General features: G+C 44.1%; 1 protein-coding gene across 8 annotated transcripts in view; it reads left to right on the top strand.

Moving 5' to 3' along the window:
* PTPRT (protein tyrosine phosphatase, receptor type, T) overlaps positions 1-22003 on the top strand; it is a 481241-nt gene that overhangs the window by 340880 nt on the left and 118358 nt on the right. For all 8 annotated transcript variants that reach the window (XM_014941276.1, XM_014941273.1, XM_014941274.1 and 5 more), the window contains exon 10: positions 21094-21295. In XM_014941276.1, coding sequence (XP_014796762.1) covers positions 21094-21295 — 202 coding nt within the window. The remainder of the gene's footprint in view (positions 1-21093; positions 21296-22003) is intronic.

Below are 22003 nucleotides of genomic sequence, written 5' to 3'. Positions count from 1 at the left end.
CTCGTTCCTCTCTCCCCAAATAAGCAGAGTGAAATAAAATAACTGCAAAAGCAATTAACAGCTTAGAATTAATTTGCATGCTCCATATTAACTGTTGGAAGACAAAGGTGACGTTTCAGAAGATAGAGATGCATTTTATTTCTCATTTAGTTACCCTCAGAAAATTCAGGAGCTCCTGCTGATAATGTTTCTGGCACTTTGTACTGAAAACGGGCAGGTATTAATTTGTGGGAAGAGCACTTTCCTTTGCATCCTCTTCTCTGCTAAGGGGCTGCAGGATTTGGGCAGCGTGCTCTGGGACATGGTTAGTACAGCTCTTAGCAACGTGTCAATCTCTAAATTTACTGTTTATAAATATTTCTGCATATAAACTACTGATTATAAATATTGCCGGCAGCTAAATGCATTACAGTCTGGTACAACCCATCCAGCCTTGTCTGTCCCTCAGAGAGCCATTCTTTTGTTGAAGAAGGTAACAGATGAGGTGACAGAGCTCTTCTCTGAGGTGGAACTTGTTTTTTCGACTTCTTGCTGTTGCAAACAGGTCTGTCCCTGGATGTAAACGCCGAGGAAGATATGTTGCCTTCTGTTCAACAGCTTTTCCTTTTCCCACTGAAGTCCCTAGAGAGAAATACACTTCAGAGGATGGGACTAGTGCTAGGTATCAGCGCAGTCTTCTGCTGTTAAACGAAGCTTAACGTTGCTGCCAAGAACCTGCTACGTTAAGGAGCCAATGTCATGCATTTGAGGAAGGTACAAGAAAGGATCACAGAATCACAGAATCTTCTAGGTTGGAAGGGACCTCAAAGATCATCTTGTCCAACCCTCAACCTAACTGACAAAAATAGACACCCGCACAACAAACAAGGAGCATCATCACTAAACCATACCTCCCAGCACTACATCAACCTGTCTTTTGAACACCTCCAGGGATGGGGCCTCACCCCCCTCCCTGGGCAGCCCATTCCAATGGCTGATGACCTTTTCAGTGAAAAATTTTTTCGTAATCTCCAGCCTGAACCTCCCCTGGCGTAACTTGAGGCCATAACACCTAAGAGCTCATGGGTTCCCATCTTCTTTTAAAAATTTGGAAACTCAGTTGATGGCTGGGTAACAGTGTTGTAGCTCAAGAACCTGAATACCTTTGCAGATGTCTAGGTGAAAATCTCTCTAAATCTGACTTGAGTCTGACTAGAGAGAGCTCAGGGCTCATCACCCTCATCCCGAACAGATATGCTGTAAGAACAGCCCTGGCTGTGGGGGTTTGGGGTGTATCTGCATCCAAGTTCTAAATAATTATGGTGATAGACTTGGAGTTTGATCATCAGTTTTGCTTGGCTCTTAACCAAAACTGGCTTTTCCTCCCTAGTTTCCTGCTTTGTAGCTCTGGTCCCTGGCCTGTCCCATTCTTTGGAAACGTTACCATTTCCTTCTCCTCTCTTGGGCGTTAGAGACACTGCAAAGGGACAGTCTGTGCGGGGCACCTTCTCTTGTATCCAAGTGTCTCTAACGTAAGTGCTTCTAGCCGCTGTGTTCTCCGTTCATTGATTTTTGTCAATAGGGTAGTAAAAATAAAAGTGCCTGTGTTTGAGAGTGGGGGAAGAAAAGGGGAACAAAAAGCCCGTGTACCTGCCGGTATCTGAAACGAAGCGGCTCCTCGTTGCTGTGAGTGGGAAGAGTGCTCTCTCTGCAGATGGGCTTTGTGAGCAGCGGGTCACGCAGACATCAGAGCCTGGAAAATAATGACTTCGTGTCAGAGCGGAGCTTGTGCTCTTGTACTGGCATTACTTCTCTTCCCACTTAGAGTACTCATTGTACCATACTTCTAACGTGATAAACATATCTGGAATGAAAATGCTTAGCCGGGTTCTAATTATAGGAGCGCGGCTGCTTAATTTGGGAGGTATGCTGAGGTTATGGTGACATGCCGAACGGATGCAAAGTGGTACTTTTCAAAAGAGTTTTGAAAGAGTAGTTCTGGCTTGTCTTGCTTCTGTTAATGTTGTTGGCATTTTGGGGTCAGTCTGCTTCCATGATGGATGTGTTTTCACGTTGTCTACCGGTACGGTGCTGTCCAAGGCATGCCGGGATTCATCCTGCTCACCATTCTCATCCTAGTCGTCAACCTGAATTGTTGGGCCTGCAGAACGCAAGTTAGGAATGGCAGATCTCTGTGGATCTGCTGGTGACAGTATGTCATCTGCACGTAGCAGATGGACATCATCTGGGAAGGTGGATGCAGTTGTGAGAGGTGTCACGGAATCACAGAATGATATGGGGTTGGAAGGGACCTCTGGAGATCATCTAGTCCAGCCCTTGTGTCTGTGTAAACTAAGTAGGTCTGTCGTGTTCATGGACATTTTAGCTTCATGTTGTGAGGAGTGAAAACTTTAGTTTTTAGCCTTGTACAACCAGTGCTCTACAGCAGGGTCCTGTGCTTCCACATGGCTCATGGTCACGTCCTGGTCACGTTGGGTTTATGTCACTCAATTCAAAGAAACAGGGTTTGAAAGAACAGTCATGGGTCAGATTTGACTTTTAGCCAAAGTTAGTGAGCTGTGAGAGGAGCTGGGCCCAGCTTGGCACTTGGAAGAAAAAGTGGATTTGTGAGGGTGGCAGCTGGAGAGCGTGGGGGTTCTGAGGAACAGCCAGCTCAAAGAGCCCGACTCCACCATCTCCAGCTCCACCGCGGTTCTCCTCTTTACAGCAGCCCAGGACTTGGTGCAGGATTTTCTTTGCCAACTTCAATGCATTTTTTTCTCTTTAGTAAATCCAAGCCATTAAGAATGAAAGTCTGCAATACACTTCTAATTTTTAAAAATTGCTTAAAAATAGGATCATAATTAGATCAGCAGGAGGCAATTTTTAAAAATTTATTGCACCATGAAAACTAATAGAAACTTGATGCAATAATCAAAGTGCCTGGCTCTGGTTTAAGTTATGCTAGTTTTCTCCAGAAATGGCCCATAAAAATTTATATTATTTTTAGAGCTTTAATTAGCTAAGTACGTAAACTAAAATAAATTTGAGTTTTGGAGACATTCAGAGGGGAAGGAGAGACAATATAGATGTTCATTCTAATTCTTATTTATTTGAAGAGTAATTATTTCCTTTGATGCTATATCACCTTTTCTTCTTCTCACTCGATCCATGAATTTTCTCTCTGCTAACGGAACCTTGGGATTTTATTCCCAACACTTTGGCCCTGTCATTCAGCTTTATTAAACTGGCAGTTTGTTTGAACACTTCAGTTACTCATTAAATTTTACATTTTCTCTAGCTGTATTAATCACTGCTTTTTACGAACTGGGAATGTAAATGATCCCTTTGCCATCTACGCCCTGGGATAATTTGCTTTTGTAAGAGGCTCCTCGGCTTTTTATGCAGCTTTCCTACTCATCTAATAAGTGGGTTTTTTCCCTTCACTGTAAGATTTACGTTGGATCCTGCTTTTTACTATTGTTTTCCACAGAGCAATTCCCCCCAAAGTCAGATTTTCATAAAGCTGACGTTCCCGTTTACGGGCATCTCTGCTATTAAACTCTCTGTATGCGAATGGCAAAACGCAAACTTAGGAGTTTTTTCCAACCAACCACCCAGCGGCTCGGGGAGAGGAATTGCTTCTATCAAATCCTTGAGTGTTGGGAGCATGTACACGAAAATGGGAACTGCTCAAGTCCCCGGTGAAAATGTAGCTTACGGAGCTCAATAATGTGCCCCGTGTGCTGCACAAATAGCCTGTTCACCCAGACTGAATTTCTGATGAATAAGCTCGTGGTCTGACAGCAGGGTAAGGTGGGGAAATGCGGTGTGCCTTTCTTTGGGTGTTTTACACTCATATAGTCACAACAGATTTTCTCAGAAATACGAGTGCTTTGTAGCGAGGGGCTCTAGAAGATCAACCACCTCCCTGGGCAACCTGTTCCAGTGCTCCACCACCCTCACAGTGAAGAACCCTCTCCTAATCTCCAGTCTAAATCTGTTCCCCTCCAGCTTGAAGCCATTGCCCCTCGTCCTGTCACTGCAGGCCTTTCTAAACAGGCTCTCCCCAGCCTTCCTGTAGGCTCCCTTCAGGTACTGGAAGGCTGCTATTAGGTCTCCCTATATGAGTGCTTTGTAGCGAGGGGCTCCAGAAGAAATGGACTTGTCATCTCAAGAGCTGGGGAAGGGAATCCAGTCTCCCAGGAGAGTTGGTGGTGGCAGGAGCACCTGGGAATCTTGTTCCTTGCGCAGCTGAGGAGGAGGAAAGAAATACTGTTCCTGATCACCTCTGCCGTGCCCACGTGGTCCTGCTGGGACTAAGGTTGAATCCTGCTGCTTGTAGCCCGTGGCACTGTCCCTGTCTGGCTGTAGGGAACCTGGCACTGAAAACGGGATAGAGCATCTAAATGCTAGGAATGTTAGGGAAATGTTGGTATGTTCATTTTTTTAAGGGGCACATGAGTGCCCCAAAGATTCTCTAAGCCTGCTGTGATCTCCCTAGCATCACGGTTTGTCTCAGTTATTGTTGAAGATTCAAATCTAAGTTTGAGATCCACCAAACCTGGAAGACTTGAGCTTCCCTGTGAAGCAAAAGGCTTCCCTTGTCAAATGGGTTTGATATGGAAAACACCAATACTTGTGGGACTGAGACCTACACTCAGATGTCCTCTGTGGTAACCTGAACTCCCTGGGAATAGTTCAGATTTGCTGTTTCCCAGGGCTACAAACTGCAAGGAAGCACCTCGACTGTCCCATGAGGACAAAGGCAGCTGACGAGGGGTCCTGGGACTCACTGAAGGCGTAGGACACGTTGGTTTCATTGCTTGGGAGGGTGCTTAAGAATGACCAGGCTGCTCGTGAGAGATTAAAAGAGGGGAGAGGCTTCTCTTGAAGCGCCAAAGCATGGAGTTATCTCAGAACAAAGTCCTGTGACCTGTTGGTTTATGTTGCTGGGTGGGTGCTGATGCTGCAGCAGCGAGAGCAGATCCGTGCGGGTGATTCCCTCTGCCAGCAGAGCCAGCCGCACCGCGCAGCCTCTGCCTGTGCGTGCAGAAAATATATCAAAACACACTTAGACTGCTGTGTCTTTAGGCAACGTCTTTCATGCAAATCATGGCTTTTTTTTTCAATAAATTACCCTTAATTTGAATCAATAAAAAAATCTGCCTTTCCATTACTGTGTGATGATACTCTCCGGCTCCCTAGTGAATTCATAAATCTGTTTCACTTTCAAGCCTCCAAATTATTTTAATAAGAAACAAGGAGAAGCAGTATAAACTAAGTTTTCTGCATGACTTTTCAGGACCAGGTGTCTGCACTCTAATTTGCCACATTTCGATGCTACCCTACGCATGTTTTATACTTAGGAGCCTAAGCTGAGCCACATTCAAATTCGCGTTCTCGTTATTACTATTCAGAGTCTGAATGAGTGTTGGTAAAAGGCACTAATATCACAGTACGTCCAGGAGCAGCTGGTAAGTCTATTGAAATTATACTTTGTAGCAAGCTCAAAATGTCAGTATAGCTTCTTTTTGCCTTCTGTAAAGTGCCCTGAAGTTTTTTTTCAGGGTTAGTTTAGGCAGCAGCCACCTGAAGGTATTTTGTTTACCTTTTAGGTATGGCCAAACATAATGTTTCTGTCTCTTTTTAAACCATTTGCCATCTTTCCACTTACTAGGTTCGGAGAACTCATATAAGGGGTCTGTAAAATCTTGAAATTGGGCTAGAAGAACCTGGCACAAAATACTGTATTCACAGCTTTGATACATACAATAAAAAGCAATTATTTTTATGCTTTTTGTGGCTGAACCACTCTAGACTTTGAGGTTGAACCCGTGAATCACTTGAGACTATCAGCAAATACGGGTGTGCACTAATCAAGGGCTTTTGTGTTGAAGTTCCAGCAGCTCAGGCTTGACCACAAATAGACATACCTCTTCTAATGTTGTCATGTAGATTTTTGAAGCTGTTTTTGCAAGTCCTACAGGAGTGTGTACGTACTCCACCTGGTTTTGATTTGTGGAAACCCCATGGTTGCTGTACAGGAGTGTGTACGTACTCCACCTGGTTTTGATTTGTGGAGACCCCTGGGTCTCCTTCCCCTGAAATGTCTTTCTGCTGGTGCTGACCACGGTGCAGCAAATTTTACTGTCCTGGCTGCCTTGTTTTCCTTACCTTTAAAATAGCCTGCAGAGTGTCAAGAATCCAGAAGGGGGGGAAAAAAAAGATGTTAGGATTTGGAAAGTGTGCTCTGGATGGATGGCTGGAGGAGGGGGTGGCATTAAAACTCTCTGCTGCATGAATCACTGTGACTCAGTGTCCTTTACGTACTTGCTGGGGTTGTACAAGATTCAGAGCCTGAGGGGGATCCCAGTGCCCCGCTGCAGTCACCAGGCAGTGTAGGAGGCATGGCTTAGGGTTACAGTTTTTGGAAATAACAGGATAGTGTGGGAGAGAGGACTAAAAGAAATGCCTGAAAGAGGGAGAAAATATTTTCTTCTTCACCAGAGAAAATATCTAGTGTTTCTCATGCTGCGTTCCTCTACTCCTGCTTGATAATTCAAACCTAATGAAGTACATTTTGAAAAGTGCCCGAGCCTTTCAAGTTTAGTTTTAAGCATGCAAAGCTCAAGTCTACATCTGCAGCAATTAACCTTGTTCACCTCCTCTCCCTGGCAAGTTAGAAACTCCTGGCTTCCTGAGGCTGCTCGTCGAGGTGCCGCTGCTCTGTCTCTCTGCCACCCACTGCAGCGCTGGGTCCAGACGTCGACACAGCAGTGGGGCTGGCAACGGGGCTTTTCTTGGCACGATGTGAGGGTGTCAGTGAGAAGCCAAGCTGTTTGCTTCTACTTCTGCCCCCTCAAAACACTTCAGGAGCTGAGGGTAGTGGCAGATTCCCACTGGTGCTCACCGAGGACAGGAAAGATCCTTGCCAAGGTGGAGGGCTCTAGCGGGGGGGGACCAAAGAGTTGAGGTATGTTGGTGTTTTGTTTTTTTTTTTAATAGAGATTTTACTTATTTCTAAAGCAGAACTGGAGCTAGTCAGACTCATCTGACAGCCTGGTGCTTGGTTTTACAGCTCATTAATGAAAGGGAAAGAAGCAGCAGAGCTAGATTATCCTAAAGGGGGAGTTGGAACAATAAATTGGACCATTTTAAACTTTGTCTTTTGAGACTCCTTTAACTGTGATGCCTTTTAATGCGACATAAACCATTCCAAAGAATCTTTGGAGCATCACAAGGAATTTGGTGATTAAAAAAAAGGGTGAAGACTGCTCCCAATATCACTGCTGGTGGGGAGAACAAAGAAAAGGAGGTTGAGCCAACCTACTGGAGCATCCAATGAATCATAGGATGGTTAAGTTGGAAGAATGACACAATTTATGGTTGACTGTATTCCTGGAGATGAAGTAAAAGGAAAATCCAACAGACCATTAAAGAAGAGAACAGAAATGTATCCTTTTTCACTCTTGTTTGGAACTCAGGAGAAGGGAAATATAAAGAAGTACTGCGAGGGGGTTATGCCAAGAGTTTTGCAAAATGTTTTTGAAAGTGCAATACGAGTGTTTTGTGTGGATTAGAAGTTAAATACAGGGCCATGAAACCAGAATTGGAGTTGAGGGGTATCAAGAGACCCTAACATTTCATTCATGGGGTCTCCACAAGGTGCATTCAGAAAACTATAATACAGCTGAAAAAACTCCACCTTACAAGGTAAAGTACACCATAATGCACATAATGCAGTTATTTCTGTGCTTCTCAGTATTTGAGTCAATGCCCATATTTTCTCAAATTGAATAAAAACCAAAAATCAATGTAACATGGGGAGAAAGGTCTAAAGGTGGCTTTAGTTTCTCCTTGTGCTCTTTATGTCCTGTCCTCTGAACATCCCAACTGGCCAGTCCTCTCCAGTGTCCTGGGCACGGGGTGGGTGAGATGCCCCCACTGATGCTGCAGCGCTATGAAGAGCTGGGGGAGGGGGAATCTTGCTTCAGCTTTGGACTTTTTAATGCATTTTCTGCACTTAGGCTACTGTGTGTTTTTTCCTCTCTGTGAAGAGTATTTAGTTGTTCAATGAGACACATCTCACTTCCAGCTAATGGATAGCTCAGAGACACCTTTGTGTGGGAAGTCACTTAAAAAAAAAAAGAAACATTTTCTTGGTAGGAATTTTTAACTTGCTTTATACACCGTGCGTTTTACAGCCTCTGGCTTTTATGAAAATATAGTTCGGGTGAATAAAGCAGAAAACTTACTGCAGCAAACCTGATTGGAGACGATGACTTCTGCAATAGTAATAGGATTTTATTCATGTTGTACCGAAAGTATCTGCAAAAACTATATCCCAGTTATTTGCTCTAAAGCAGTTATGTCCTGAAGGAATGAGGGATATTGTTTTTCCAAGGTGATGGAGGATTTCCAGCTCTCTTCTGACTTTGGACTCTCCCCAGGACATTAGGAAATCAGGCCCAGGATTTATTCAAGAGGAAACCAGCAGCAGTGACTTTGTTCAGCAAAAGTCGTAAACAGTCTGTGCACAAATGAAAGCCCTCTGGGTGTAAACACTGTGAAGTCTCTTTAAAGGCCCTGATATATCAGGCACAAGATTCGTTCTTGCTGATGAAATATTTTGATTAGGGTGGAAAGCAAAAGCACAGTGTAAAGTCAGATGCCCCTGAGCGAGAAAGGGAGCGGGGACTTTCCAGCAAGGGTGGGAAGGGGGAGGATGTTCTGTGATGATTAGGAATTGATGGGTTTAGAGGAACTGAAAGGCTTTTTCGAATGAAAACATAGGACAAATCCTTTAAGCTTTAGATGATAGGGAATGTATAAAGTTGAGATGCAGAAAGATTGTCAGAAAAGATTTTGGGGACTGAGGGGAGATAGGCTGTTTACCCCACAGGCTCAGCTCCTGCACTGCTCTGGAACAGGGTCTGTGGAGGTGGGGTGGGGGGTCCCTGTCTTCTCCCCAGCGCCGGTGGGGTGGCACAGCATGGTCATCCCACCCCTGCTGGACTTCTCCTGGGTGCCTCACATCCACGCCTGGCAAAGGGGCTTGCAAACGTGGGGACACATGGCACCCTGGCAATGGTTGATGCCACGGGGGGTATTTCTTTTTGTTCACGCAGCTGCAGGGCTTCCTAATGCTCTTCCTGACGCACCCACCACGAGCTGCTTGGCTCACAGGTGTTCCCTGCTTGGACTTCTCCCTCTTTCTCAGGGGACAAGACATTGCACAGAGGGTGTGCTGTGTTCCTGGTGTAACCCTGCTCTGTGGTACCAACTCTGCCAGGTCCTGTCTCCCTCCTCCACTTCCCCAAACCCACACCCATGGGATGCACCTGGATCCTTAAGGTTTTATCTCAGTTTTCCAGCGAGTCCACCCACCGTTCAGGCCAGCAGGTGGACTCTCCAAACTACCCCTCTGTGAACAGCTAAGTAATATTCTTGAGAACTTCAACCTTGTCTACCTTTGCCAAACTACTCAGGAAAGTATGTTCCATCTTGCTATAAATCCTAATATGCAGGAGTGCATCTTAACCACTGAATTCCAAGCAAATATTTTGCACGTAAAAATTTATTTTCTCCACTCTGTTATCTAGCTGCAAAGCTGACCATTTTTCTGCTAGAATATTGTAGAAGCAACTTGGCTTTTTTTGCTGGCTGAAGCAGTTCAGGTGGATTTATTTGCTATTACTTAGAACATTAAAACAAGGATTTTTACGTTTGCTTCAGGAAGAATTTCACGCCCTCTTATTTATGACAGGTGTGTATCAGGGGGGAGCTGGGTTCTCTTCCCTTCTTTTTTATAAGGCTGAATCAGACTTGCAGCAGGTTTCAAAAATCTTTGAACTGGCCAGCCTGTATTTGTGGGAATTATGCTAGGCAGGAAGAGTGGAAGTATTAATTTAAAAAATAGGAAAAAGTGTTCAGAAATTGTCACTCTATTGCATACAGCTGCTTTTTTAGCTGCTTTCTGATGAGAAAAAATCTGAAGGTGGGACAACTTGATCACGTAACTTGAGAGACAGCAGTAAAAACTGCAGTGAGTGTCATTGTTTTAAGACACAATGCTAAAAAATCATTGCACCTTTCATTGTAGAGTGTTTTGCCTCCCTGGCACGCTGTGGTAAACTCATCTCCAGGTACGAAGAGCAAGGCAAGGTCCAGGCTATCAGATTATGTGATGACTACCAAAGCATGATAACTCTTACGCTTTTTATTCAGGCGTGTTTGGTGTTCGAGATGCCAGTGTTCTCAGTCCTAAAATGGAAAGATCCAGGCAAAAAAGGAAGTACCAAAAAAATCAACGTATACAAATAAAGTTTGGTTTTGGGATGCTTGTGTGGAAGAGGAAAGTTTGGCCAAACATTTGGGTGCTGGATTGTGTCAAAACTGATTTACAAGTGAGTTGTCATCCTTAGTGCTCTGCGATTCCTTCGTTGAAGATGAATTTTTAATTTTTTGTGTGAGTTTTCTCAGGTTGATCTCAGGATAGGAATGCAGTGATGGGCTTAATTGACTTACCCTCTGTGTCTGAGATGAGCAGAGCTGCGCTTACAATTCCCTTGGCAGTGGAGGAAGCTGAAGCTGTATTTGAGTGCTTTTTCTATTTCTTTAGGTGCTTTCAGTTGGTGTCCTGTCTAAAGTATTCTTACTGATGATGACACTTTGCTCGTGTTTAGCCAGGCTTCTTAAGATTTTTATTCCTGCTGAATAACAAGACCTTTGTAAGACTTTTCTCGTGGCCTGGTGTGGTGGTTTAACCCCAGCAGCAACTAGGGCCACGCAGCTGTTCATTCACTGCCCCCATGCCCCATAGAGCAGGGAGAAGAGAGAGAAAAAAGAGAAAAAAAACTTCACAGGTTGGTATAAAGTCCCCTCCTAGGTGTACTCCCTGCCTTCTAGTTTGCAGGCCAGTAAGAGAAGCTTCCCAGAGGTGCGGGTGGGATGTGCTGAAAACCCTGCACTGGGAAGCACTCCTGCTTTCCTAAGCCTACATCCAGAAAGAGTTATTTTCTTGTGATGTCTACCCGGTTGGTCTGGCCCTGTTGGCAGAGGTCAGCTCAGGCAATCAAGGATGAGATGGTCTCTAATATTACTTCCCTTATAAAGCACAGTAGGGCACAGCCGGAGGGGTGTTGTAGAGGGATTGTACCTCTCTCCTGTTCCCTTCAAGAAAACCAGCAGCTCTGATAATACATGTGGAAGAGAAGGAGTTCCTTATGCTCTTCATGTCTTATCTCTGACACCCAAGTGAGTCTTGTGCTGGAATGTGAAGGCGGAGGTGAGCCAGACAAAGTATTTCTGTGCTTTGATAGAAAAACGCAGAGCTGAGTCTTCCACCTCTGACACTCTCAGCTTTGAACTTGAAATCGAATGTAGAGTCCACATCCAGGGCCCAGCTTGTTTATGATTTGCACTTTGCTTGGGATCAGCCTTGGAAATGCAAGTGGCAAGTGTTATCAGAGTGATGTTGTGAACAGGACATGGCTGGGAACGGGGGCAGAGTCTCTCTGCCAGGAAGAATGAGCTACTCGCAATTATGCAAAGTAACAATTGGGTTTCACTTTTGGAAAGCAAAAGACTATATTTTTAATTGTCTGTTGAAATTGCACTTTTGCCAAGATGAAATGTAGAATTAATACCAGAAAGTATTCAGTGTAACAGAAAATTCAGTGTAACAGAAGTTTGGGCTCTGTCTCGTGAGTCCGTCGCTGCCCTTTGCTGCTGGGTTTCAGGTGACAACGGCGCTGCTGGGTCAGTGCCTCCTGCATTGCAGCAGCTGCTTAAAGCCTTTGGTGGTGGTCTGTGGTGTTTTACCATGGAGAGGTGGTTTGGAGAATGACCCCCGAGTAGGAGACTGTGGCGGAGAAAAGAGCTGATTTTCATTCTGAAGTAAATTCTAGGCTGGGAGAAGGTGCTGGATTGCCAGATTTGAATTGGAACGGTGCTAATCGTCCTGTTCAGCTGAAGCCCTGATCCTCAGAGATGTCACTGAAGAGAAGGGAGCAATTAAACCTTCATTGCTCAGCCCAGTGTGCGGGGAGAAGCTGGACCACGCTCTCTGCTGGTGCTGGGCTGATCTGTGTAAGGAATATGTACGTAATTTTTAGAATATCTTGTTAATCCTCTTGTTGTCAGGTCCAGCTAGAGGGTAGGAAGGGAAAGCTATGGTTGGGAATGGCTGTTCCTTCCTGTTCTTTGCATTGAAACTTGAAGCTGCTTTGCTGTTGGGTGTCTTATGGGCGATGGAGGTTCAAGAAGAGAGGTTGGTGCTGGTCTCTTCTCACAGGTAATTAGTGACAGAACGAGAGGGAACGGCTTCAAGCTCCAACAGGGGAGGTTTAGATTGAACATTAGGAAAGAATTTTTCACCGAAAGAGTGGTCGGGCATTGGAACAGGCTGCCCAGGGAGGGGGGGGAGTCCCCATCCCTGGCTGTGTTTAAGGGCTGTTTAGATGCAGTGCTGAGGGACATGGTGTAGGGGAGAACTTTGTAGAGTAGGGGAGATGGTTGGACTCGATGATCCCAAGGGTCTCTTCCAACCTCAATGATTCTATGATTCTAAGAAGAGATGTTTTGGAAGCTCAGCGCTGACTGTGTGAAGCTAATCCAGCTGTAGTATGAACTGAGGAGAAGCTTTGCAAAATTTCTGGAAGGTCAGTGGTGCCTGAAGTGGTAGTAAGTGAGATGCTGAGTAAAACAGCCTTGTTACGCCCTGTGGACACGCTGAATTCAAAGGAAACATTTCCAGGAGGCACCATGAGCTAGAACTGGTTTCCTTTCACCATAAAAAGTCATTTGCATGGTTAATACACATTGCACGTGGCTTTTTACCACCTGGCTGGGGGAAAAGTTTCCAACTGAGGCGGCGACTCAGGAAATGAAGGAAATGTTTGGATAACTTCAAGTTCAAGGATATTTCTGTCAGACTCTAATGCGTCCTTTTATTTGTCTTTATGTTTGGGAAACGGGGGGAAAATGAAGTTTTCTTGTAGGCTTTACTAGAGCATGGAGTGAAATATGTAAAGCAAGATTAAAATCTAAATAGCCTATTGTTTCAATAGGTGTTTTCAATCATGAAGCCTTTCAGCTGGTTCCCCCTTCCCTCCATCTGCAGGGCAGAAGCCTGTGAAACCCACCAGTGCTCTCCACTGGTGCCCGACTGCCTCATCTCCATGCTCTTACAAATTGCATAATGATTTCTAGCCCTGGAAAATCGCGCTTTGCCTGTGACAAACTTCTTTCTCATCCATTCAGGAAAAGCTTCGCTTCCTCCTGGCTCAGTAAAGTGAGGGACAGGAATCAGGGTGTCCCTGCAGACCCACCTTCTGACCTGCCACCCTCACCCATATAGTGGCTCCTTCTGGCTCTCCTCTTATGCATAGCAGGAGATGGTTTCAGTCTTGAGGCATTCCTAATTGAAAAAGGGAAAAAAAAAAAATCCATACATATTGCAGCTACCCGGCAGCTGGAAAGCATCCCCAGAAGTTGGGGGTTGTGTGTTGTGTGAGGGGGATGGAGAAGGGAGAATGGGCTTGTTTTATAAAGACGGGGAAGATAAAGCGTCAATGGGAACGCAGGGGATAATGTAATGGATTTATAGGTTTCAAATGCCTTCCCCAACTGCTATGCAGGCTGTCAGTAAAATGGAAAATAGATATAAGGTTGCATAATGTATCTACAAAGTAGTGTTTGATTTAACAGCGGCACTTACCATTTGCATTCAAACGGGCTGCAATTGCTAAAATCAGAGGGGAAGCCTAAAGTCCTAATGTTTGATGGTGAATGTGGTTGTAGAGAGCAAAATTCTCCTCGCGGTGGTTGATTAATTCTATATGACAAAAGATATAAGATAAAGTGGTGTGTATACTGGGATCAATTGCTGTGGAAGGAAACATATGAGCATATTTTTTTGCCTTGACTGGCAAGCTCTCAATCCTGAGACATTAGAGTTTGCTGCCCTCAGTTTTAAGGTTATGAACACATGAAATCCTGACAACTCAGTTATTCATCAGCGTGAAAGCTTACTCGAATGTATCAAATGTATGGGAAGGCTAAATGGATACATCAGCCGTGATTTGAGCAGAATATTCTTTCTTGTTCATTTATTTATTTAAGAGGATTAAAGAGAATCTGAACAGCCATCTCGAGTTTCCAAAGGATTTTCCTAGTGGAGGGCAAGAAGGACCATTACGATGAAGTGATGAGATCTTTATCACAATTTGTTCTTGTATCAAGCTTCGAGCCTCATGATCGTGCCATAATACATTCCTCCAAAGGAATGTCTAAACCCGAAGGGTGATTTATCACATCGCTTGATGGTCTGTTTCACTGTTTAATTACCACATTTTTAACAATATGTACTCTTTTTTTTCTACAGGGATCTTTTTAACTTTATTTTCAACTGCGCTTACTGATATTTTTATTTTAAAAAGCACAGGATGAAGGCTCCCCTGCCTCCACCATTCGAAGATGGATCAAAATTCAGCAGAGCTCTGTTAGTGTCTGTGTTTGCTGAGGGCAGAGGCTGAGTGCCCACCCGGGCACTGGACACGGTGTCGCTGCTGAAGTTGGGGGCAACCACTGAATATTCGTTCAGCTTCTTGAGCAGACTATAAAGTCCTTGCAACATTTTATGCTCTGGTCTGTGGCTGATACTTAGCCTGAGCAGGCATGTTCAAGACCTGGCTGATGAAGCTGTGTAGGAATAGACTCCAGTATCACAGTCTCCTTTTGCTTGTGTGGACACACAGTTGCCCATACATACACCAGTGGGGTGTGGGAAACATCAAGTGGGTTAAGGGGAGGACTTTTTTATTCTTGAACTTGGTTGTGTTGGTGGATGAGAAGCTCAACATGCCCTGGCAGTGTGCTCTCACAGCCCAGAAAGCCCCCTAGGACTGCATCCAGCAGCATGGCCAGCAGGGCAAGGTGGGGGGAAGATTCTGCCCCTCTCTCTGCTCTGGGGGGAGCCCCCTGCAGTGCTGCCTCCAGCCCTGGGGCCACCAACAGCAGAAGGACATGGACCTGTTGAGTAGGGCTAGAGGAGGCCACGAAGATGCTGTGAGGGCTGGAGCCCCTCTGCTGGGAGAGGGGGCTGAGGGAGTTGGGGGGGGATGTTCAGCCTGGAGAAGGCTCTTCCAGTCCCTAAAGGGGCTCCAGGAAAGCTGGGGGGGACTCTTGGTCAGGGAGGGGAGCCATAGGATGAGGGGGGATGGTTTTAAACTGAAAGAGGGGAGATTGAGATGAGATGTCAGGAAGAACTTCTTTGCTGTGAGGGTGGTGAGAGCCTGGCCCAGGTTGCCCAGAGAAGCTGTGGCTGCCCCATCCCTGGAGGGGTTCAAGGGCAGGTTGGAGGGGGCTTGGGGCAACCTGGTGTTGTGGGAGGTGTCCCTGCCCAGGGCAGGGGGGGGAACTGGATGATCTTTAAGGTCCCTTCCAACTCAAGCCATTCTGTGATTTCTTACTAGGTTTTTTTCCTCGGAAGTAAGTTTTGCAGTGAAAAATAGCCCTGTGCTTCCTACTTTAGTAAATTCTTTGCTGTGGTCTTTCCCTTCACAATGAAAGTTTTATAAGTCCTTGTATTGTCATAGAAGTTTTACACTTGCAGATGATGACAGTTAGCAAAGTGTTCACATTTCCCTAGAAAATTGTCTTAAATTAGGCTCTGTGAAGGAGAGAAGAGCTGTTCTTATGCTATCAATATTATATCTTCATCTTGGTGGTTGTTAACATAGTGTTTGCTCTGCAATCTCAAGGAGTTAATATTCTGAACTTCTAAAAGGATAAAAAGGAGAAGGGAGGATGGAATAAGAGGGTTGCTTGTGGTTAATGGGGACTGAGAGTGCGCTGACATAGACTAGGTGTCGGCTTAAATACCAAGGGGTGAACTCACGAACCATCCCATTTCTTATGCTGATCTCTTCTTATTTTATTCTCCGTAGTCTATCACAGCAATTATATATCACCAAACACTTGGAAATTAAATACATAATTTGGATAATTGCCAGTAGAGTTGAGCTTGTACTGCTCACCTCCTTTACATTTTGTAAAGAATTTGGACTCACGTAGCCAAATTTTGGGCAGGACTCGAATTGTCTGAGCGTTTCCCGAGTAACTCATTCCTGCCCAGCCAGGTCGATGCTGGGCTCGGTGTCTCATCCCTCCTGTTCTGGTGGAATGTGGCTTTTCTTTTGCCTTCTGAGTTCCTGACCATCTGAACTTCTGATGACTTCAAATTTACTGCTGTTGCTTCAATTTAGTTCCTGACCATCTGAACTTCTGATGACTTTAAATTTACTGCTGTTGTTTGCTTTAATTGGAGAACTATTTCATTAACTCGTTAAAGGAGATTCCAAGGAAGATTTAGGATTTATTTATGTGCATTTCTTGGTTTTGCTGTATTTTAGCCTGCACTGGTACGTGCTGTGATTAGAAACATAGCAGTGTTGGCCACTAAAACTTTTCCTGGGGCCCGTGGAGTTGCCCTGGAAGCCGATATGCAAACTCAGGGCAGCCATTCCAGTTTGCAGAGCAAAGACAACTTCCAGCATCTGGCAGGTGCCTGCTGTGCGGGAGATAACCAGGGAGCTGGTTAAAAAACATTGAGTTTCAGTCTTGTGAGAAATTTCCTCATCTTTGTATTTGCATTTATTCTGCGTCAGAGTCAACCCAAATATTTTCAATATTTTTCAATCAGAGTGAAATTCTTAAGTGTATTTTTGAGTATTTTCTCTGGGTTTTTTTCCTAGGTTTTTAAACATTTAAATGAATATTATTGTTTCCTTTCTTTTTTTTTTTTTTTAGAATACAGAAGTATTATATGCCATGGCTTGTTGTTAAAATAGATTATTTTAAAATAATTTAGAACAGCTGCTTTCTAGTGATTGAGTCATCTCATTTTCTAGATTAGAATCTCTTGTTTGTTTTGTAATGAAATGGTTTGACACTTGGAACAAGAAATTAAGATAAATAGCACACCAACTAGGAGAGCAGGTGGTTTTTGCAGCATCCTTCTTATTCTAGGAAAGTGCTGCATTTCTTCTCCGGACGTGTTCTGTGCATTTATAAATTACTCCAGAGTTGGAAATTTCCATTTTCTTCTTGACAATTTTTCAGTGTCTGATTCCCTGAAATTTCTCTCGCTTCAGAACTTGAAGTTTAAATCAAATAAGGAGGGCGGCAACTGTAGTGTCTTACCTGAAAACCAACCTGTGAGTGATGTGGTGCGGCATCGTTTCTTTCTATAGGAGGAATCCCCCGAGACACAGCCATGTGTACACACAAGTGTGTGTTGTAGCACTTTTCAGAGATTCCAGGGAGGAGATACCAGCAGGTTCAGTAACTCAAGGTGGTCCTGGCTGTGAGAAATGGTGGGAAGGGGGTGGCTGGGGCATGGGGACATTGGAAGGAGCCAGCCCCCAGGGGACATTGCTGTAAGAACATCTATAACTGGAACTGCTCTGTCTGTACTGGGAGGCCCACAGAGGAATAGACTGAGACAGTGGATATCTCACAAAACGGGGACTCGGAGAACATTAGCTTATCGTGGTCATGACGAAAGCCCCCAGCAGGGGTGGGCACACGGGCTCTCCTGGCACTGTCTCTCTGTGCTGTCTTTGTCACTTCAGTCATTCCCAGCTCTTCTTGTGGGAAGCGGAGAAGAGATGGAGACCAACTCTGAGGAGAGCAATAAGCCAGTAACTGGCTGTGGCTGCTGACCAGTCCCTTAGATATTAGGCTCTCCTGGCACTGTCTCTCTGTGCTGTCTTTGTCACTTCAGTCATTCCCAGCTCTTCTTGTGGGAAGCGGAGAAGAGATGGAGACCAACTCTGAGGAGAGCAATAAGCCAGTAACTGGCTGTGGCTGCTGACCAGTGCCTTAGATATTTCTGCTTTTCACCGAATTTCACTGAATTTTTAGAGTTGGAAGGGACCACAGAGATCATCTAGTCCCACTCCCCTGCTGAAGCAGGATTGCCTAGAGCTTGTCAGAGCATGTTACTCAGGAGCATCCAGGCGGGTCTTGAAAATCTCCAGAGAAGGGGACTCCACATCCTCCCTGGGCAGCCTGTTCCAGGGCTCTGCCACCCTCACTGTGAAGAAGTTTTTTCTCATATTTGAGTGGAACCTCTTATGTTCCAACTTGTGCCCGTTGCCCCTCGTCCTCTCACTGGGAACCACTGAAAAGAGTCCGGCTCCCTCCTCCTTCAACCCACCCTTGAGATACTTGTAGGCATTGATAAGGTCTCCCCTCAGCCTTCTCTTCTCCAGACTAAAGAGTCCCAGGTCTCTTAGTCTTTCTTCATAAGGGAGATGCTGCAATCCTTGAATCATCTTGGACTGGGTGAAACTGGACCACATGCCCAAATTCATACTATTAGTTTCTTATTCTCTGTGTTGCATCCAGGTACTGCTTGTCTATTAAATGTTATGTTGTAGGGACAAGGACTGCTTGCTTTGAATGTCTGCACATCAGCTGGTTTAATAGGGAATCTTTTGGAACAGAGAGTCTACTGCAGTACCAATAATCTCATGATTTGGCTATGCCACGAATCTTTCTTTACTGTAGTTTCTATATCCTGAAAATTTTTGGGAAATACTGAAGTCTGATTTGAGTGAGCAGACTTTCTGAAGATTGACCCACACCACAATCTCAAATAGTGGCCATACTCTCACTCAAGTATAGTTTTCTCCTTCCCTGCCTCTTGTGAGTTGCACCCAGATTGTTTTAATGTCCCTTGAACTCCTACTCTCTCCTATAGTCAACAGGAAAAAAGAAAGACTGGTGGTTTGTTGTTTTTTTTTTTTTTAGTTCAGTGACTTTTTTTTCTTTTTCATCCTGAAAGCTTTTCTAGCTCTATTTGCCTTAAGGGGAAGGTTTTTTAAAATTAAAATAAAAAAACAACCCTCTTTTTTGGTTGTGATTTTAGAACTGGTGAAGGTAGCTGAATACTTATATCTATATGAAGATCAAGGACAAGTGCATCTTCCACTTGTATTTATAGCCTTTTGTATAATGTGCTTGAAAATAAACGTCACTGCTTTTGCATAGGCTCTGGCTGGGCATCCTGTGAATGTGCCTTTCAGTGCCCCAGCAAGAGGAAGTTCCCTTTCTTTTTTCCAAACTCCTATTTTACTGATTGTCCTTGGGAATTTTATGGAATTGCTGTTTCTCTAGCACTTGATCTGCAAATAGAGCATACAAATTGCATCGATTCATTCCTAATGACAGAGTTAATATGTTTTTCTTCCTAGATTTGGCTACGGCATCCACTGGGTCCTGTCTCTTAATTTAAGGTCTTTGATGCTCACTCTAACTCTGATGATGTTTTTACACGGGTTCCCTTGCCTTAAGGTACCTTGATGCAATAAGAGTGACCAAAACGTTGTCCCGTGCCACGCTGCATTGCATGGTCCTCACCTTACCTAAGGAAGAGGAGCCAGTGTCAATATTTCTCCTCCCTGCATTTAATTTTTTTGTTTTAATGACCATTGTGCTGAGGTCTCTCTCAGGTTTCCGGCAAGTAATAAAAATTTAAAACCATGTTGTAAATCCTGGAAAAATTAGTAGGTTTTCAATGAAATCACTTGCAAGCTGTTCAATCATAATCCCTTTAAGAGTTCCACTTTTGTTATTTCTTGCTGCTCCGTGGGCCTGGTGTAATTCAAGGCCCTTTTCTGTTGTGCTGCCTTATCTTGGGTGTCAGCTCTGTCTAAATTGTTCTTCTCTGTCCAAATAATAGGATTCATACTCTCGCACCCTTCTCTGGTGTCAGTAGTATCCGTCTCTGTGTCTCATTTATCCTGTTATTATTAAAGTTCCCCTTTTTAAACACTGTGTATTTATTTTTCCTCAAAATGCAACGTTTTCCTCCTGTCATAAAGCAAGCGACTTAAAAATTTTCAAAGGCTCTTTCAGCAAAGCTGGGAATTAGATTCTTGTGGAGCCCTTCATAAAAAATTGAAGACTTCATGTATTAACATACATTGATTTATTCATAGTGTTTCATTACAAATAAGCGAGGATCTCGTAATATCAGGAAAGGTTAGGAGAGCAGCGGAGCACGTTATATTATATTGACAGCTCAGTTGAAATTGAGCTGCCTTTGGATTGAATTTGGAACGCGGGCAAGGAATTGGCTGGTAAATAAGTCATGAGTTTTACTTGCAAGTGTCTGTATATCAACAGGGCTGCCACGGGTGAGCGTAACGGAGCTGGAGCAGAATTTCAAAGGGGTGTTCTCAGCTGGGGTCCCTCTAAAGCTGCGTTAGCCCCGGCAGTGGGTGTTCAGGAACGGTTCTCCAGGGCTGGAACCCTGCTGGGTTACTCTCCCAGGCAAAAGCCAGGCAGGTACCACGTGTAGACCTGCAAAGTGGGGCTGAAAACAGGCCTTGGGGAAGGCCAGCAGAAGCTGGCTCAGAGAAGAGAAGGCCTTTTGTCTAAAGACCTGATGATATTTATTTCATTTAAACATACCACTTAATGTCAACATTTCGTTTTGGCGTATTCCGTTTAGCGCAGGGAAAGACTTCCAAACCCTTTGTTATCAGTTAAAGGCTCCCATTGTTTTCAGCGGCCTTTTGAAGAGACCATTTGGCAGAAGCAAAAGATACCTGAAGGAAAATGTCTCCCTGTTTGCACCGAAAATTTTCATATTTTGTAGAGGGGTTGTGTGGGAAATTCTCATGAAAATCCTGCACCCTGGTTTGGCTGCGGAAGTTCTGAGACTTTGAAAAAAAAGCAATTGTTTGCATCTTTTGTTGTAAATCAGCACATGCTGAGGTTCTGGTGGAGAGAAGAAATTAGGTTTTTTCTAAGTAAAGCCTTGGAAAAATTTGTCCTGTTTGTTCGCCAGCATCCAAACAGAAGTTCTCACTAGAGATACTGAAATTGTATCTGTCCTTGTATTTTAGAAAGCCTTGGAAAAATTTGTCCTGTTTGTTCGCCAGCATCCAAACAGAACATCCCACTAGAGATACTGAAATTGTATCTGTCCTTGTATTTTCAATGTCTAGTCTCAAGGGATGGCCAAGTAGGGGAGCAGAGAAAGGCCAGGAGCAGAATGCCCCTTCTCACCTTATTCTCCTTGTTCTTCTTCTGCAGATTACGTACAAGGCCGTTGGGTCCCTGGATCCCAGCGCTGACCTCTCCAGCCAAAGAGGGAAAGTCTTCAAACTAAGGAATGAAACCCATCACCTCTTTGTAGGATTATACCCAGGGACTACGTATTCATTCACCATCAAAGCCAGCACAGTCAAGGGCTTTGGGCCACCCATCACGACACGGATTGCAACGAAGATTTCAGGTACTGCTTTGGAGAAGAATAAAAAAGAATTTTATAGGGATTTATTCTTTAGACCTGCAGCTGATGCATAAAACAATATAAATGCATTTGGCTCAGTGTCTGAACAAGTTTCATAGGGCAGATTTTTAAAACAGCCTCAATCCATTATCTGTGTTTGTTTGGGTTGCAAAAGCCGTGGTTAATTTGTGGGTATCTTCAATATCCATTAATATCTTTGTGGAACATTTTAAATGAGATTCTTCATTAGTTCTACAAATAAACTATCCCTATATTAGTTGTTAGTATTATCTGCCTGGCTGGGGAAGCTCCTTCATTGTGGCTTTTACTTTCAGATTGCACCAAAATGGATGTAATGAAGTAATTGAATTAATAGTGCAAGGAGACTAAAAATAAAGGAGAAAAGCTGTTTTTATGTTTTCATTCAGAGTAAGGGCAGAGGGAGGGCTTGAGGTAGGCAGACAAGTATATGAAAAGCACTAAGATCAGGAGGCATTGCAAAGAAGAAGGTGCATGTCTCTAGAATAAAATGGAAACTTAGGGTAGGTATCAAAAAAAAGATGGATAAAGGGATGGTAGAGATGATATTGGGCAGACATATGTAGAATTTAATTGATAGCACTAAAATAGGTTGTCTAACACAGTTTAAAACTGTAATTTTTTGGAATACCTTACCTATTATTTCAGTAATTCAAAATAAACATTTGAGAC

This window comes from Calidris pugnax, unplaced genomic scaffold, assembly GCF_001431845.1.
Source record: "Calidris pugnax isolate Ruff unplaced genomic scaffold, ASM143184v1 scaffold55, whole genome shotgun sequence".
NCBI lineage: Eukaryota > Metazoa > Chordata > Aves > Charadriiformes > Scolopacidae > Calidris > Calidris pugnax.
This window is presented reverse-complemented; position numbering and strand designations above follow the sequence as displayed.